This window comes from Trematomus bernacchii, unplaced genomic scaffold (assembly GCF_902827165.1).
Source record: "Trematomus bernacchii unplaced genomic scaffold, fTreBer1.1, whole genome shotgun sequence".
NCBI classification, from domain to species: domain Eukaryota; kingdom Metazoa; phylum Chordata; class Actinopteri; order Perciformes; family Nototheniidae; genus Trematomus; species Trematomus bernacchii.
This window is the reverse complement of record NW_022987641.1, coordinates 6,034,886-6,052,845: the sequence shown is the minus strand read 5'-3', so window position 1 is coordinate 6,052,845 and position 17,960 is coordinate 6,034,886. Positions and strand designations below refer to the sequence as shown.

Sequence of the window (17,960 nt, the reverse complement as noted above, 5' to 3'; positions counted from 1 at the left end):
TAATTGTTTTTACATTTTGATAATAAAAACGAGAAACTTCTTTTTTTCTCTTTGTCTTTATTTTAAGACACAACACAGTTTTGATAAAAAATAATCAAAGCATCTCAAATTCAGTAGCATTTTCTTTTCTTTATGTTGCATATCCAAACACAAGTAGCAACATCCCGTTGAACAGGTCACAGAACATGTTTTAGCAAAAATATTAACATCTTTGACGATAGACAGAGGGCAGGTTTAACTCTTACACAGGTGCAACAGCTTCAATGGAATAATCAATACAATTGTGTATAAATGAAGTGATCTTAAACAGTGCATATAAAAAGCTTTGCAAGTGTTAAGGCACTCAGAAAACATCCCTTAAACCTCAACTCTGATATCATTTGCAACAGATTTGGAATAACATTAACAGTCTCAACACCTTTCATGATCCATCTCCTCTACTTACTACTTTTGAATCGCCTTAATATTTACCTTTTTCCCCCTTCCGTGCCTCTTAGTGATTACATGAATTGGTCCGTGCTGTGATTCTGCTTCATGGTGAACCTTGCATGGCATAAATAGTGTGTATATATATAGTGCAATAATCACTGTAACTGTGCGTGCCTTTATGTTTTGAGGAGAGATTATGATAACTGGACGCTCTAATGAGACGTTTAGAAGGTGAACCTGCGGCTGCTGGAGTGACCCACTTTGTCCAGGTTGGGGTTGCAGGCGAACTGGATCATGGGGGGAGGTCCACACATCATGATGAGGGTCTCGTCACCTGGGGCGGGCAGGCGTTCCCGCACCATATCTTCATTGATGAAGCCTTGGCTATACTCCCAGTCTGAAACAAAGGGGACGTTTCAGAGATTGATAACAACTCAATGTAGCAATGTTACTATTGTCATATACTATGACTTTTTATTCTGATATTTGACGTATACTATTATTTTAATTTTTTTACTTACTATGAATTATTTTAAATACTATACTATGACTAGGATTTTTTTCTGATATAATATTTGATAAAAAAACTTTTTTAACATACTATGTCAACACCCTAAAGCGATTTTCTTCGACATACTATGACTTTTAGCTGATATTTTAGTCTTTGCTGACATACCAGATTATGCCATACTATCAATAAATAATACTATTACTTAAAAAAAAATACTAAACCCAACGAGGATTTTTTATTTTAACATTCTATACTGACATTTTTTTCGTGATATTTTAACGTCATACCATATTTCTTTGGCAAAGTATACAATATTTTTTTATTTATTCTCTCCTATTTTCTTTCGAATGATTTATGTAAGACATTCCCACCCGTTTATCTAAATGATGTTGCAACGACACATCAGTCCAACAAGGGCGACTTTGTCGGCTTTTCTTACAATGAATGCATAGTAAAGCTAAGCTGTGTTGCTGATGTAAATAGTTAGAAATGAAATAATATTAGTGTTTAATTTATTATATTAAACATATCAATGTATTTGTTGTTACATCTTTATATTAATTGTTTATCTGCAATTATACATACATTTGGTTGCCTTTATTGATATTTAGTTATAATTTATAACTGTTAAAACCATTCATTTATCTGTGTACATGTATCTTGTATTGGTGATTGGTGGCTCAAACATTGACATACTGTAGTTTACGTTTAATTAAGTGCGGCATTTCAGCACAATTTCGAGGTACTTTTTATGTTTTTATTTTATACTTTCCTTTATAGTTGTACTTCACATTTTGTTATGAGCGAAACCTTAAATATAAAATAAATGATAAATGTTCTCAGATGTCTAAAGGCATGTTACCTTCAGGTGCTCTGTCCAGGGTGAACCAGAGCTTAAACCGGTCCGGGTGGTTCACCTGGATCTCTTCCAACTCCGGACGCAACAGAATATCTTTTTCAGTCTGAGAGAGAGCAGGAAAGAACAAGGTTTCATACAGGAAAACAGATCACTTATAGCAACACTTCATCATGTGACCCTGGCTGAGACCCACCTGGTTGGCGAACAGCAGGTAGCACACCGTCTGGTCCTTTGGATCCTTCATCACAGCGGTGATGATCTGCAACATCGGAGTGATGCCTGGAAAAAGTACAAAAACAGGAAGATCACATTTTCAGAGTTGGAAATTAGTACAATATATGGCCTTATGTGGATATCTGCGTTCCCTTTTGTTCCAATAAAGAAAAGCCGGATATGTCATGAAATAACTGATTGGATGGTTTCTTCAGTACAAAATATAAGGAAAAAAAGTCATAGTATAGTATGTGGAAAAAGAAAAAAAAAGGCATAGTATGTCGAAAATATGAGGGAAAACTGCTTACTACATCGAAAAATAAAATAAAACAGCATATTATAGTATGTCTAAAAGGTCAGAAAAAATTGCATAATATAGCATGCAGAAAAAAAGCCATTATAAATAATGTCAAAAATGTCGGGAACAAGTCACAGTACTGTATGTCGGACACGAGTCGGGAACGAGTCACAGCACTGTATGTCGGACACGAGTCGGGAACGAGTCACAGCACTGTATGTCGGACACGAGTCGGGAACAAGTCACAGCACTGTATGTCGGACATGAGTCAGGATCTGCTAAACAACACCCTGAGTGCAACACCTTTACAGACGAGTGCAGGAGTTTACCTGTTCCTCCAGCGATCATCCCAACATGTCTGGCTGTCTTCATGTCAGCTGGGGACTTTTTATCTGACTGAATGGCAAAAGCACCTGTTGAGGGAGAGTTAGAGCATCAGATCAGGCAGCTGAGCTGAGTAACAAACATCACTTTAGACCTCCTGTTACGGGCTCACCTTTGCCTTGGTACACCAGGAGACCGCTGGGGCCTCTAAAGTCAATAGTGTCATTGATCCTGAGGCTCTCCAAGAACTGACTCAACTTCCCACCCTCTGGGAATTTAGGATTAACATCTTTAAAGTAAATCTGTCAAGAATTGGACAAAAAAAGAGAAACTCATTTAGGATAACAAAACAACACCTAACCATATACAGAAACAACTTTTCTTAAAAAGGCTTTACCTTCACCACTAAGTCCACGTAGCCTTTGTCATCATCACTGGACACCGGAGTGTACGGACGCACTACGAGCTTCCCGTCTACCTTTGCAGACAGATAGATATGCTGTCCTGGAGAGGAGACACACAACAACAAGTTATTACTCACAGCATGTGTTCAGATTATAATCAATATTAAATGCATAAAGTATGTGATCTCGAGCAACCATTTTACAAACTGATAATTTATTTTTGTACTTTTTCCAACAAAACTGCTCAGCTTTAACTGGTTCTACATTCAAGATGTGATGGTTTTCTGGGTCTCCTTTGTATTATATAAGTTACTTCAATATATTTGTTTTTTTTAAATGATAAATAAATAAAAATGCTGCTGGATGATAAATAGAATCAACTTCTTATTTCAGCTTTTTATATTTTTTGACAAATGACATAAATAATATAGGAAGGGAACGGAAAGTAAACTCAACTTTACTCCCTTATTATACTGCTTTTCATCAATATATTATACGTAGGTCTCAGATATATACACCTTGGTTGGTGATTGGCTAATGGTTACACAAGCCAAAAAAATCGTTATGACATCATAAAGTGGCCAAAATCTGATCAGCTCATTTTCAGACAGGTTTTTTTATATAAATGGATCAGGACAAAAAGTGAGAGAATCTTTTTTCCTGAAACTTTCAGAATCTCTTTACACAGAGGGGGACACATGTTGATGTATAAAAGACATGAATAATTGGATTTTGCACAATAGGTGACCTTTAAGTTAAGTTACAAAATGAGAATGTATGTGAAGCTCTTTTTATCTTAGCATTTTGCCTTTCCTCTCTTCCTACCTTACCTTCTTCCTACTGAACCTATTTGTGATGTGATATAATTAAATTCCTTGCCATTATGTCTGTCTGTGTTCCTATACATTTTATTTTCATAAATGTTACATGGTTGCTGGTCTTAGCTGGTCTGAGTTTGTCTTAAGATAGTCAGGCATGTGCTGCTAGTCACCCAGTGAAGCTAACCTAGGCTAGTTAGCCTGCTGCTGCTGGGTGGAGTGTCAAGCTAAGTCAATAGTTACTAACCGATGGGAAGACCCAGGATGTGTTCAGAGGATGGCAGGGCAAAGCGGAACTTTCTGGTGTCATGGCTGACAATCTGCAGAAGAAACAAAAAGCATGTCAGTGCAGACAGAGCAACACCGGCTGCGTTTGTAAACAGAAAAACGTTGGATTTTGTAAATAAAAAGAGTTCAGGTTTTGTGAAGGTGATATTCAGACGGGTTACCTGTTTGTCCAGCAGCCGCAGTGCATACTTAATGTTGGGGTCCTCTAAGGTGAGGGCGGGTCTACTCTTCCTGAACAGGAGTCTGAAGATTAAGTTGACGATGCTGTCAAATCCGCCTCGGATCAACTGTGACAAAGGTCAGAAATCAGGAGAATGACTCAGCTCAGACCACCAGCAGCTAGCAGAAGCTATCACATGTTTAATATATCTTTGGGGCGTTGTCTTAGTTAAGCCAAGCCAATTTGTTTAATCCAAAACAGGAGAAATGAGTCATAGAAATTCCTATGGGCAGGGCAGCCCCAGCCTCAAACTTAACTTGGTCAGGAAAACTAACTGGTAGCTCCCGTTAGCTTGAGCTAATGCAACATAATTAGTTAAAGTACAATAAACCTAGCTACTTCTTGTTAAGATATACTTACACCAATGATGTAGGACAGCATTTTCAGGCAGTTTTGGTAAATGCAACGGTGTGTTTGTCAATGCAGAAAGCAGCAGCAATTGAGTTTACAGCTACTGTCACGATGGTGCGTAGCAAGTACGAGCTGTCAAACTATAAAGTAAGCTGGCGCCAATACACACTTCCGGTCACTGTTTAGAAAATAAAAGCATTTCTTCGGAAAATAATGCTTCATTATTTTAAAACAAAACACTTAACACATATTTTTTAGCAATAGATATATTAAATTACAAAGTAGATACTTTTTTATTTGTTCATTATCTCTGAAACATTACGGTCTTTACATTTTTCTAGTGACAAATCAGAACTTATGGTATGAAAACGGTTAACTTGACAAAGCTGAAGCAAGACGTCATTTCCACATGACAGGCCTGTATTTTCAAAATTAAGCTTCATGGTAGATAAGATAACATAAATAAAACCTCTAACGTATCAGAATAAAGGGAGAAGTGTGTGGGGAATTTTACGGGGCCAAACATTAGGGACAGTTTTATACATGGGCCCCAAATGACTTTGGACATTCCATAAAACTGGAGCCCAATTATAGTCAAGCAGCTTTGATAAGCCTATTTGAATGTTGGCACAAAAACAACTGTCAGCCATAACAACTTATTGAGTCTTGGGTTTTAATCAAGCGGCAAACTCTGGGGAAGAGCCGGGACGCCAATAGAGTGGCGAAGTCCCTCCCCTTCCGGTGGACCTCCATAGGACCTTATTTCGGAAAAATTATGTATTGAAGTCAATGGAGAGAGGAAGATTATCTTTCGATCCCGTTTGAATTGTGCCACGAATTACACATATGTTGTTTGTCAATTTGAAAGATAATTTTGCAAGTCAAAAAAAAAAAAATGTGTCCTAAAACTGTGAAGTAACACATTTGTTTGTGTGAAACGCTCAATGAACATCTCTGGTCAACAACACACGTCACCAAGATGGCCGTCACTACTGTCTTGTCAACACAACGATTGACTACCCTCACTATCACCACAATGAAACACGTCCTGAAGAATGTCATGGAAAGCTGCCTGCCTGCCTTCCTTTGATTCTCTCTGAACTGCCTGGTCGTTTTAATGTTTAATGTCAACCATTTGTGCAGATAGCATGAAGTAGAGAAGATCGCTAGCGTTAGCGTTAGCATTTCTCCCCCGGGCTTAAATTGTGTATTATAGAATGATCACACCGGTGACAGTACTCTTCAAAGGGTTCACGAAATATGACTACTACTCTTACTGTTTAACATTGTGGGTTACTTAATGTTACTTCATGTTAAGGCTAATACAAATGACAAGGCTGTAATGCTAACTAACGTGCTAGCTACTAGCTAGCTTGATCCAGAGTACTCCTGGTCCTTTCATCAGACGGGAAGCGAAAGAACGAGCAAGACCCATTGCTGGTATAATAACAACCTGGTACTAAGCACACAGGCATCTTGTTAAAGTTATCTTATCTTAGCCAGCGCCATATAGATAGATTATATCTATATGGCGCTGATCTAAGATCTTAGTGGAGGAAAACAATTGTGACATCACTTACGCGACTCTGGGATTTGTAGTCTTTCTAGGTACGTATTTTTCATAGTCTTATATTTCAACAGTTTTACGACAAACTGTGACTTTTTTGACATGGAAATGATTTTTTAAGATTGACAAACATCATATGTGTAATTCATGGCACAATTCAAACGGGATCGAAAGATAAGTTTTCTCTCCCCATAGAGTGGCGAAGTCCCTCCCACTTACTTCCGGGGTATGGGACCTTATTTCGGAAAAATTATGCATTGAAGTCAATGGGGAGAGAAAACTTATCTTTCGATCCCGTTTGAATTGTGCCATGAATTACACATATGATGTTTGTCAAACTTAAAAAATCATTTCCATGTCAAAAAAGTCACAGTTTGTCGTAAAACTGTTGAAATATAAGACTATGAAAAATACGTAACTAGAAAGACTACAAATCCCAGAGTCGCGTAAGTGATGTCACAATTGTTTACCTCCACCATTCAGATACCTAAGATCAGCGCAATATAGATATAATCTATCTATATGGCGCTGGCTAAGATAAGATAACTTTAACAAGATGCCTGTGTGCTTAGTACCAGGTTGTTATTATACCAGCAATGGGTCTTGCTCGTTCTTTTGCTTCCCGTCTGATGAAACGACCAGGAGTGGCTTGATCAAGTTAGCTACCTAGCTAGTAGCTAGCACGTTAGTTAGCATTACAGCCTTGTCATTTTTATTAGCCTTAACATGAAGTAACATTAAGTAACCCAAAATGTTAAACAGTAAGAGTAGTAGTCATATTTTGTGAACCCTTTGAATAGTACTGTCACCGGTGTGATCATTCTATAATACACCATTTAATTCCGGGGGAGAAATGCTAACGCTAACGTTAGCATCGGCGATCTTTTCTACTTCATGCTATCTGCACAAATGGTTGACATTAAACATTAAAACGACCAGGCAGTTCAGAGAGAATCAAAGGAAGGCAGGCAGGCAGCTTTGCATGACATTCTTCAGGACGTGTTTCATTGTGGTGATAGTCAATCGTTTGTTGACAAGACAGTAGTGACGGCCATCTTGGTGACGTGTGTGGTTGACCAGAGATGTAGTTCATTTAGCGTTTCACACAAACAAATGTGTTACTTCACAGTTTTACGGCACATTTTTTTTTTTTTGACTTGCAAAATTATCTTTTAAATTGACAAACATCATATGTGTAATTCGTGGCACAATTCAAACGGGATCGAAAGATAATCTTTCTCTCTCCATTGACTTCAATGCATAACTTTTCCGAAATAAGGTCCCATTACCCGGAAGTAAGTGGGCGTGACTTCGCCACTCTATACGGAAGTGCCACAAACTGCAGTTCATATATTGGCCGATAGGCGATGACTGCAGAAAGGAGCAATTTCCATAGACCCCATGTTAAAATGCCCAATTTCACAGCAGAAAAAAAAACGTTTCTAGCCCTGGCTGCAATACATTTTATTATGTATATAGTTAGATTCCACCTTCATGATTATGAATCTGTGAGTGAATTGTTTTCTAACATGACCCTTTTATTTATATTAGGTCTTAAAGTTTTTGCATAAATTAGGGCGTGGTCACATTGAGTGACAGCTCTGTCAAGTGACTGCTGCTGTTAGCTTTTTGTCTCTGCTAGCTGCTCCGTCTCCGTGAAGCTACAGGGACTGCCTGCTCAGTTCATCCAGGGAACACAACTTGACCCCGGCCGTGTTTGTTTGTTCTTCATGCTTATATATCGGACTATTGTGACGGTGCATGAATGCGGTTTTGCGGTAAGTGAAATTCGAGTACTTTATTTATGTGTTTATGATTTCAATCAGCTACGTAATGAATGTTAAGGCTTGGGTTAGCGTGTAAGCGAGTGGTAGCTACATCGGTGCTAACGATGCTAATCTTAGCCTGCAAGTTAACTTAAAACCATAGACTGTATATATAAAGGTTAAAACGAAATAGACAAGTGTTAAGCGTTAAGTGGGATAATACTGTAGAACAAACGGCTTCTGTTTGAGGTTGATAAAATAAGGTCATCCTTGTAACTTAGAGAGATATTTTATTATGTAGGTAGGAACTGTATGCATCGCTAAGGTTAATTTAAATTGGCTATGCTCAAGTATGTAGACAAGCTAACGTCGAAGTAGTGTATGTGAAATCAACCTCACAATAAGATGTGTGTATATTACAATTATTAATGTCATATTTCAAGATGATTACTTAGATATTACAATATGGTTGGTTGAGCTGGAGTTCATTATTGAGCTTACACGTTAACATCACAGTCATCTGAAGAACGAACCCAAACCTTGTTGTTTTTATTAATTGCATTACCAAATTGGTATCAAATAAATAGTAAGCATTGGTAACACAACTTCCAAAGTTACAGTAAAATAAAAAGGACCCTGACTCGGGCAATACACAATCCAACATGTTCAACAGAAGATAATAAGTTATATTGTTTGTACACATGGTTCTTTACATATATATCTGTTTGTTTAAAGTGCCCAGGTGATGCAGACAGGATGGACCAGAGAGTGAGAGACAGAACTGGACTCCTCACAGCAGTGAACTTCAGCACAGGTGCAAATACTCTTTTTTCATACTGTACAAAGAATCAAGAAAGATATTGGTTTAAATAAATGAAGTATTGACTTTAATACACTGCTATACATTCCATTAAACAATACTAAATACTAGATCACCTACACATCAGTGAAGTTGAGGGTTTTTTCCATGTAAAGGGTTACATTTAGATGTTAACAAGCAATATGACTGTCAGCTTTCTAATTTAATGTATTGAAGGCAAAGATATTTAACGCATAGTGACAACTGCTATTTATCTCTCAATATTGTCTGTAAAAACGTGGTAAAAGTTATTCTTTCAGTGAGACAACAGAGCAAGCATGTTTTAATAACAGTTAAATATTATTTTGATAATAAAATATATTTCAATGTTGATGAATTTCATACTGTTCATTCATAATCTGATTGTCTTTGTAGCTCACTGTTGAAATAAAAAAAAACATTACAATTACAAAATAATTATATCTACAGCCCCTAAACACAAACACACCTCTTTGATAAATAATAATAGGAAAGGACATGCCTGAAAGACACGACTCAGCATCTCCTCTTTCTCTGAGGGTCAAGAAGAACATCCAATAGGAAAATTAAAAGCTGATGTTATGAGATGTTAAGACCAGTACAGGACATTCACTAAGAAACTATTTTTATTGTGAAAACACAGTCAGCTGATCGAATGCACCTATTTCCACATCTATACTCCATCAGCTGATTATTTCTATTTGCCTCACTTCATGAGCTTCACAACATGTACCTTGTACCGCAAATAAATGGGGCCAATCTTCAGTCAGATGTGAATGTGTAATCTAACATTTTCAGTAAGAATAATGGACAAAAGGAGTGCAAATACAAATTCAATTTATTGAAATGTGAACCAAAAGTTAATCAAACATGTTTTAAATAAAAAGCACATATGGACAGAAGGTGTAAACCTATTAAATGTATAAGTAAACACATTTAGTCAAATAAAGTGACAGACAAGGCCTGTGCAGGTGGTATCAGCTATGCATGGGCTCCTCCATCAGGCCTGGTCCTCCTCGCAGAGGAAAGAGCCTCAGTCCTCTCCGGCCAAACCAACAGACAGGACGTCCATCACACGGAGGTTTCTCTCTGAAGTCTCTGCAGCTCTCTGGACACCACGCTGTCTCAATCCATCCACACTGAATATGAGAGGGGAAAAATGAAAATAATAAATGCTTTAGACAATAAGAAATATAAAGTTGACTGTTGAGTTGCTCAGTTTTTTTAGATTGTCAATACTATTACTGTATAACTAATATCTCAGGTTAAGAGGCACCTTCAAATAAAGATTGGTCTTTAAATACATTTTGTCTTTTGAATTGTTTGTCTAAAGTCAAGGACCTAGAACTGGTACTTGTAGTTTTAATGATACAGTCTGGTTATAATGCTGTTTGGTGGGGGCCTCACAGGTAAGAGCACTAACTACTAGCTATCATCACATGTACCTAAGCTTAACTTAAATGTATTAAACGTATAATTAAGTGATGGCAAAATATAAATAACTAATGTCATGCAAACATATTAATATTTGCTTGATTCCAGTGTTTAATTTAGCACAATTGCATACAAACGTTAAGGGATTTTAAGATTCTGAAGTATTATGCTAAAAATTAGTTTTGCTGAATAGTCTCATGTCCGCTTACCTTAGAAACGTAAAATGCGATGGCAGTGTGCAGATAGTGAGCATGTTAGCTTAGCTTGGTAGCTTGAGCTAGCTCTGGAACTTCCAGCCCAGAGGCAGCAGATCCCGCCTCGGCTCCGCCTCTTTGCCCTTATTTGGAGCAGGCTGGAGCAGGCGGGAGTGGAACTCTGACGCCACTGTCGAGCCGTTAGTGGCCGACTCCGTCTACTAAGGGCTTCTCGGCAACTCTGCAGAATCCTATGGGTGACGTCACGGACCCTACGTCCATTTATATATACAGTCTATGGATAATACTGGAGAACAAAAGGCTTCTGTTTGAGGTTGATAAAATAAGGTCATCCTTGTAACTTAGAGAGATATTTTATTATGTAGGTAGGAACTGTATGCATCGCTAAGGTTAATTTAAATTGGCTATGCTCGAGTATGTAGACAAGCTAACGTCGAAGTAGTGTATGTGAAATCAACCTCACAATAAGATGTGTGTATATTACAATTATTAATGTCATATTTCAAGATGATTACTTAGATATTACAATATGGTTGGTTGAGCTGGAGTTCATTATTGAGCTTACACGTTAACATCACAGTCATCTGAAGAACGAACCCAAACCTTGTTGTTTTTATTAATTGCATTACCAAATTGGTATCAAATAAACAGTAAGCATTGGTAACACAACTTCCAAAGTTACAGTAAAATAAAAAGGACCCTGACTCGGACAATACACAATCCAACATGTTCAACAGAAGATAATAAGTTATATTGTTTGTACACATGGTACTTTACATATATATCTGTTTGTTTAAAGTGTGCAGGTGATGCAGACAGGCTGGACCAGAGAGTGAGAGACAGAACTGGACTCCTCACAGCAGTGAACTTCAGCACAGGTACAAATACTCTTTTTTCATACTGTATGTAAGGGTCTCACTAGCACTGAGCTAGCTATCCATCCAGTTAAACCGTTTGAAAGAAAACTCCAGCACAGTTGTCAGTTTTACTGAAGTCTCTTTACTTGGTGAAACTGTAAAGACAATACAGACATAACAGTTTATTATTGACTGCCCGACTGACGAGCTAAATAGACAGAATACTTCACACAATGAGCTACGGTGCACAAACTGAGAAGCTAATCAGCCTAGCTGCTAGTAGCTTAGCCGCAAAGAATACTCACTGCATTCCTACAAACATAAACATTTTACATACAACATATTCCCATGAAGCCACAGTCTGTCGGACAATAACACTCACAGACGATGCGTGAACCAGCGGGAAATACGAAGCACAGCCCATGGAGAGCAGACGTCCGTTCATGAAACAACCCAAGCTACACGTGGAGCACACCTGGGAACGAACAAGTTTGGTCTCCGAGCAACAGGAATCGAATAAACTACTAGAAAGCAGCAGTGTCAAACAACCACCACAAGGTGGTGCCAAAACACAGCCAAGAAAACACATATACGACAGATATACACCAAAAACACACATCAAGGACAGAACACTCCCCGCCTGGGGTTTTTAAACCCCAGATCAATCAACAAGAATCAGTCTTTGGAGACAGAAGCAGGACCACTTCTGTAACAGGACGAGAAAAGATCCTTTTGGTCTTGTCCTTGGAGATCTCTACCTCGATCTTACGAACCAGTCCATCCCTTCCTGGGAATGTCTTTGTGATGGTGGCCACAGGCCATTCGTTTCTCTGAGCCTGATTGTCTTTCAGGAGAACAATGTCCCCCTCTTGAAGGTTTGACCTCTTAGACCGCCACTTGTGACGAGTCTTGAGATATTCTTTTCTCCACCTACTCCAAAAGGTGTCCGCCAGGCTCTGAACTTGCTTCCACTGCTCTTTAAAGAGGTCTGCCTCTTCAAAGTTACCTGGAGGAGGTGGTGTAGAGCCTGTTTTGAGGGTCAAGAGCATTGCTGGGGTGAGGATGAGAGGTGACTCTGGATCTGAAGATACTGGAATGAGAGGTCTAGCATTGATGACTGCTGTCACCTCAGCCATGAGCGTAAGCAGAACTTCATGCGTCAAAGAAGACTTCTTCTGTTCAAGCAGCAGATAGTCAAGAATGCGACGAGCGATGCCAATCATCCGTTCCCATGCCCCACCCATGTGGGACGCATGTGGCGGGTTGAACACCCATGTGCAGTTCTGCGTGCTCAGGTACTTCTCCACGTTGTTGCCACTGGGATCTGTAGTCTTCATTTGCAACTCTCGAGAAGCGCCAACGAAGTTAGTGCCGCAGTCAGACCGTATTTGTTTTGCTGTGAACTCTAGAAAGTGGGCTTTCATCTGTGGCCGTTTTTCCAGCGTGCGTCTCAATGAGGCAAGACGATCTTGTGCTTGTTTCCTATTGTTAGGCAGCCTCTGTCTTGGTAACCGGAAAGGTAGTGGTCCCACCCAGCTCTTCGAGCTGTCTTGATGAAACTCTGCTTCCATGATCTTAAGAAACTTCATATCTTCTACGGATGGTGCTAGTTTGTGGTCGTTGGCAGTTCGTGTGAAGATGGTTTGACCCAGACTGTCTGCATCATGTGTTGCTGTGCTGAACTTAGAGGTCAGTGCTGGATGATGTGTGTAGTCAGGGGCTTGATTGAAGATTTCTCTTATCTTGATTTGGTTGTTGCATGGCTGCAGATGGCTAGTACGACCATTCTCCAAGATAGACGTCTTGTAACTGTTCACCTCTAGTGGTTTGTGAGCACCTGCTAGACACACGTCACCAACGACAACCCATCCCAGGTCCAGCCTTTGGGCGAACGGTGCGTTGTCTGGACCACTTATCTGCTCACGAACCTTGTGGACCCTGAGAATGTCTCTGCCCAGCAAGAGGAGTATGTCAGCGTTAGGATCGAGAGGTGGTATTTCGTCGGCGATGCACTTCAGGTGAGCATGGTGATGAGCTGCATTTGGCGTAGGGACTTCGGAGCGGTTGTTGGGAACTTGGTTGCACTCTAAAAGTGTAGGCAAAGGAAAGCTTAACTTTTTGTCTGCTGATTCCACTGTGAACCCACTAGCTCTTCTCCCTGTTGTCTGAGTTAGTCCAGCGCATGTTTTCAGTGTGTAAGGGAAGGAAGGCCCTGTGATTTTGAAAACATTGAAGAACTCAGAGCGTGCCAAGGAACGATTACTCTGCTCGTCCAGTATTGCATACATTTTCTTGGCCTCTTCCGAGCGACCAGCTGGATACACACTTACAAGGCATATTTTTGAGCATGCTCGTGCGCTAACACCTTCACCACACACTTGTGTGCACCTTGATGTGACCTGATGGTCTTCTTTGTCTTCCTCCCCGCCGTGCTCTGAAGAGGGAGGAGAGGGCTTAGGTTTCCAGACTGCTGGTCCTGGGTGTAGTTCTGACACGTGACCCGTGCTCCCACATTCTATACATCTCACCTCAGCCGTGCAGTTTCTGGCGAGATGACCAGTAGAGGAGCAGCACCGGAAGCAGAAGGAATGTTCCTTTAAGAGCTGTTTGCGTTCCTCTAGACTCTTTTCTCTAAAGCTTCTGCATTTCTTCAGAGGGTGTGGTTTCTTATGTAGAGGATGGTTGTTTGGGTCTGTTAGCTTCTTATCCTCTCTGCTTTCATATCTGTCAGCAGACGACACTTGTGTCTTGTGAACAGATACAGGCATCTTCGTGAATTTCTCCCACGTACTCTTTTTCTCCATAGGAACTGTCGTGGAGAGGTTGAAGCTGGGATCATTACGAGCTTTTGCCTCTGTACGAACAAAGTCTGCAAAGACAGAGAAAGGTGGGAAACTGTCTTGATGATCACGTTTGTATCTTGAACCATAAGATATCCACTTTTCTTGGATGTTGTATGGGAGTTTTTCGATGATGGGCTTAACCCCTCTGGAAGTATCCAAATATGACAGACCTGGGAGGGAGCCATCTCTCTTAGCAGCCTCAAGCTCTAACAGCAGGTCTGCTAACTCTCTGAGTCGTTTTGGGTCTTTGTTGGTCAGTTTGGGGAAGCTTTCTAGCTTGTCAAAGAGAGCCTGTTCAATGACCTCAGGTGAGCCGTATATTTCCTCAAGCCTCTCCCAGGCCATCATTAGTCCAGCGTCAGGGTGTCTGATGTTGACGGCCTTGATTCTCCTCACCTGATCTGATGACTCTTTTCCCAGATATTTGCAGAGCAGGTCGAGTTCTTCTCCAACAGACAGATCCAGACCAGCAATAGCACTTAGGAAGGACGTTTTCCAAGCCCAATAATTCATTGGTTGATCGTCGAATGTTGTGAGGCCTGATGTCACTAAGTTACTGCGGGCAAGATATTTAGCCAGATCGTTAGTTGTTTGAGGGTTGTGGTAACTGGCTTCATAGGGCGTACCTTGGTTAGGCTGATAAGCAGAGAATGGAGACTGCTTATTGAGAGTCCACGGCGGTGCTGGTGTACCAGGTCGAGGAGCCTTTAATGTGTGGTGAGGCGTAGTTTGGGTAGAAACAGCAGCTTGTGTTTGAGCAAGGCCTTTAAGTGAGTAGGACTGTGTAGGCTTAACATCCTCTCCTTTACTATGTTGTGATGGTTCATTTAGGTGTGGGCCTATGGGGGCAACAATGTCACTAATTTTGCTAGGCGATCCACCTATTCTGCTGGTTTGCTCTTTCACATAAGCAGCGGTGCGCTGGTACATAAAGTGTTGAGACACTGGATTAGAGCCTCTGCTGGCCTCTTCAACATCAAGCTCTAGTAAACCAGCCTGCAACATTTTTACTTCAGCTATGGCAGCATCTTTCTCCTTTTCTTCCTTTAATGCATCAAGAGTAGCTTGAATGTACAAAGAATCAAGAAAGATATTGGTTTAAATAAATGAAGTATTGACTTTAATACACTGATATACATTCCATTAAACAATACTAAATACTAGATCACCTACACATCAGTGAAGTTGAGGGTTTTTTCCCATGCAAAGGGTTACATTTAGATGTTAACAAGCAATATGACTGTCAGCTTTCTAATTTAAGGTATTGAAGGCAAAGATATTTAACGCATAGTGACAACTGCTATTTATCTCTCAATATTGTCTGTAAAAACGTGGTAAAAGTTATTCTTTCAGTGAGACAACAGAGCAAGCTTCTACAGTTGCACTAAGTTTTGATAACAGTTAAATATTATTTTGATAATAAAATACATTTCAATGTTGATGAATTTCATACTGTTCATTCATAATCTGATTGTCTTTGTAGCTCACTGTTGAAATAAAAAAAAACATTACAATTACAAAATAATTATATCTACAGCCCCTAAACACACAAACACACCTCTTTCATAAATAACACACTTGTTCTGCAATAATATGTTTTATGTTTCCTGTAATTTTTGTTAGGAAAGGACATGCCTGAAAGACACGACTCAGCATCTCCTCTTTCTCCGAGGGTCAAGAAAAACATCCAATAGGAAAATTAAAAGCTGATGTTATGAGATGTTAAGACCAGTACAGGACATTCACTAAGAAACTACTTTTATTGTGAAAACACAGTCAGCTGATCGAATGCACCTATTTCCACATCTACACTCCATCAGCTGATTATTTCTATTTGCCTCACTTTATGAGCTTCACAACATGTACCTTGTACCGCAGAGTTTGCAACGCAAATAAATGGGGCCAATCTTCAGTCAGATGTGAATGTGTAATCTAACATTTTCAGTAAGAATAATGGACAAAAGGAGTGCAAATACAAATTCAATTTATTGAAATGTGAACCAAAAGTTAATCAAACATGTTTTAAATAAAAAGCACATATGGACAGAAGGTGTAAACCTATTAAATGTATAAGTAAACACATTTAGTCAAATAAAGTGACAGACAAGGCCTGTGCAGGTGGTATCAGCTATGCATGGGCTCCTCCATCAGGTCTGATCCTCCTCACAGAGGAAAGACCCTCAGTCCTCTCCAAACCAACAGACAGGACGTCCATCACACGGAGGTTTCTCCCTGAAGTCTCTGCAGCTCTCTGGACACCACGCCGTCTCAATCCATCCACACTGAATATGAGAGGGGAAAAATGAAAATAATAAATGCTTTAGACAATAAGAAATATAAAAGTGAACCGTTGAGTTGCTCAGTTTTTTTAGATTGTCAATACTATTACTGTATAACTAATATCTCAGGTTAAGAGGCACCTTCAAATAAAGATTGGTCTTTAAATACATTTTGTCTTTTGAATTGTTTGTCTAAAGTCAAGGATCTAGAACTGGTACTTATAGTTTTAATGATAGTCTGGTTATAATGCTGTTTGGAGGAGGCCTCACAGGTAAGAGCACTAACTAGCTATCATCACATGCACCTTAGCTTAACTTAAATGTATTAAACGTATAATTAAGTGATGGCAAAATATAAATAACTAATGTCATGCAAACATATTAATATTTGCTTGATTCCAGTGTTGCATTTTGCACATTGCATACAAACGTTAAACCTGTTTCACGCCTTCCCCCCGGTACCGGGCGGATAAACGCGTCATTTGCAGGAAACAACGTCTAAGGAATCTTAATATTGAATAAAACTATGAATGTGTTATATCCATGTAACGGGAAGAAACTCAGCTAACTGATCTTTTTAATTTTTTTTTTCAAAAAAAACCCACAATGCTAGCACTCAGCCTCTGAATTAGCCTCGACGAAAAAACGTAACCTACAAAGGCACATAAACTCACTCAGAACTCCCTTATTACTTATCCTAGATGCACAACCAAACACTCTTTTTTGGTGTCCTGGAGACACTGAATCTACCGGTGCCCACCTCAACACTCAGTGATAAACATTCGCGACGCTATCAACGAAAGCGTACATCATCACATGTGGAGCCAAGAAGCTAAACATGTAAATATGGCTTACCTTGGTCAAAAGTGGTCTTCAATGGCATTAAAACGATAAAAAAACGATGCTGCAGTTAATCCATAGGTTCATCCTATGTGTCTGTGCCTTCTTTGAAATTATTTCTGATAATCCATAAGCAATACAACTGCGTTTTAGTTTCCAAACTCCAGAAGGAGACATTCCTCCAGTTTAGTTTCGCTTTCCACACGCGAAGCGGCCACATTTTTTCTTTACAATGTATGTGTATGTGAGTCTCCTCCTTCGATTCTATTGGCTCTAACGGTCACAAGGGTATGTCAACCAACCAGATCGAGCAAGGGGGGCCAGAGATAGGTCAAATCCACCCAAATGACCCCAGATGGCCCAGTTTTTGGCTAAATCTCTCTAAAAAGGTCAAATTTCACTTGTTTTGCATCAATCTTGATACAGGGTACTTATTATATGTTGTACTTTGGATTCCTAAAGCTTTTAGTCTACTAACCCATCATCCAAGGGTAGTTTTCACTATCTGTAAAAAATAATTTTTGGACGGACACTATAATTTACAGTTTTTTACTATGTAAAATCTGAATTTTCTTTAAAATAAAAAACATTTATATTGATTCTGAC

At 39.4% G+C, this 17,960-nt stretch overlaps 1 protein-coding gene across 1 annotated transcript; it reads right to left on the bottom strand.

Annotated features, from left to right (window-relative positions):
• Positions 1–37: 37 nt before the first annotated feature.
• Positions 38–4,878, bottom strand: LOC117484917 (NADH-cytochrome b5 reductase 3-like). Its single transcript, XM_034133401.1, has 9 exons — positions 4,725–4,878; positions 4,306–4,431; positions 4,104–4,176; positions 3,032–3,138; positions 2,807–2,936; positions 2,640–2,723; positions 1,993–2,078; positions 1,803–1,902; positions 38–826 (listed from the first exon to the last, which is right to left on the bottom strand). The coding sequence occupies exons 1-9, from the start codon at positions 4,743–4,745 to the stop codon at positions 654–656; spliced, it is 900 nt and encodes a 299-aa protein (XP_033989292.1). The 5' UTR covers positions 4,746–4,878; the 3' UTR covers positions 38–653.
• Between the last annotated feature and the right edge of the window lie 13,082 nt (positions 4,879–17,960).

Coding starts and splice junctions, on each gene's coding strand:
- LOC117484917 (XM_034133401.1), bottom strand. CDS start 4,745: ATGCTGTCCTACATCATTGGT. Junction 4,432..4,724: donor TGCTGTCCTACATCATTGGT/GTAAGTATATCT, acceptor CCTTTGTCACAG/TTGATCCGAGGCGGATTTGA. Junction 2,079..2,639: donor GATGATCGCTGGAGGAACAG/GTAAACTCCTGC, acceptor TACTTTTTCCAG/GCATCACTCCGATGTTGCAG.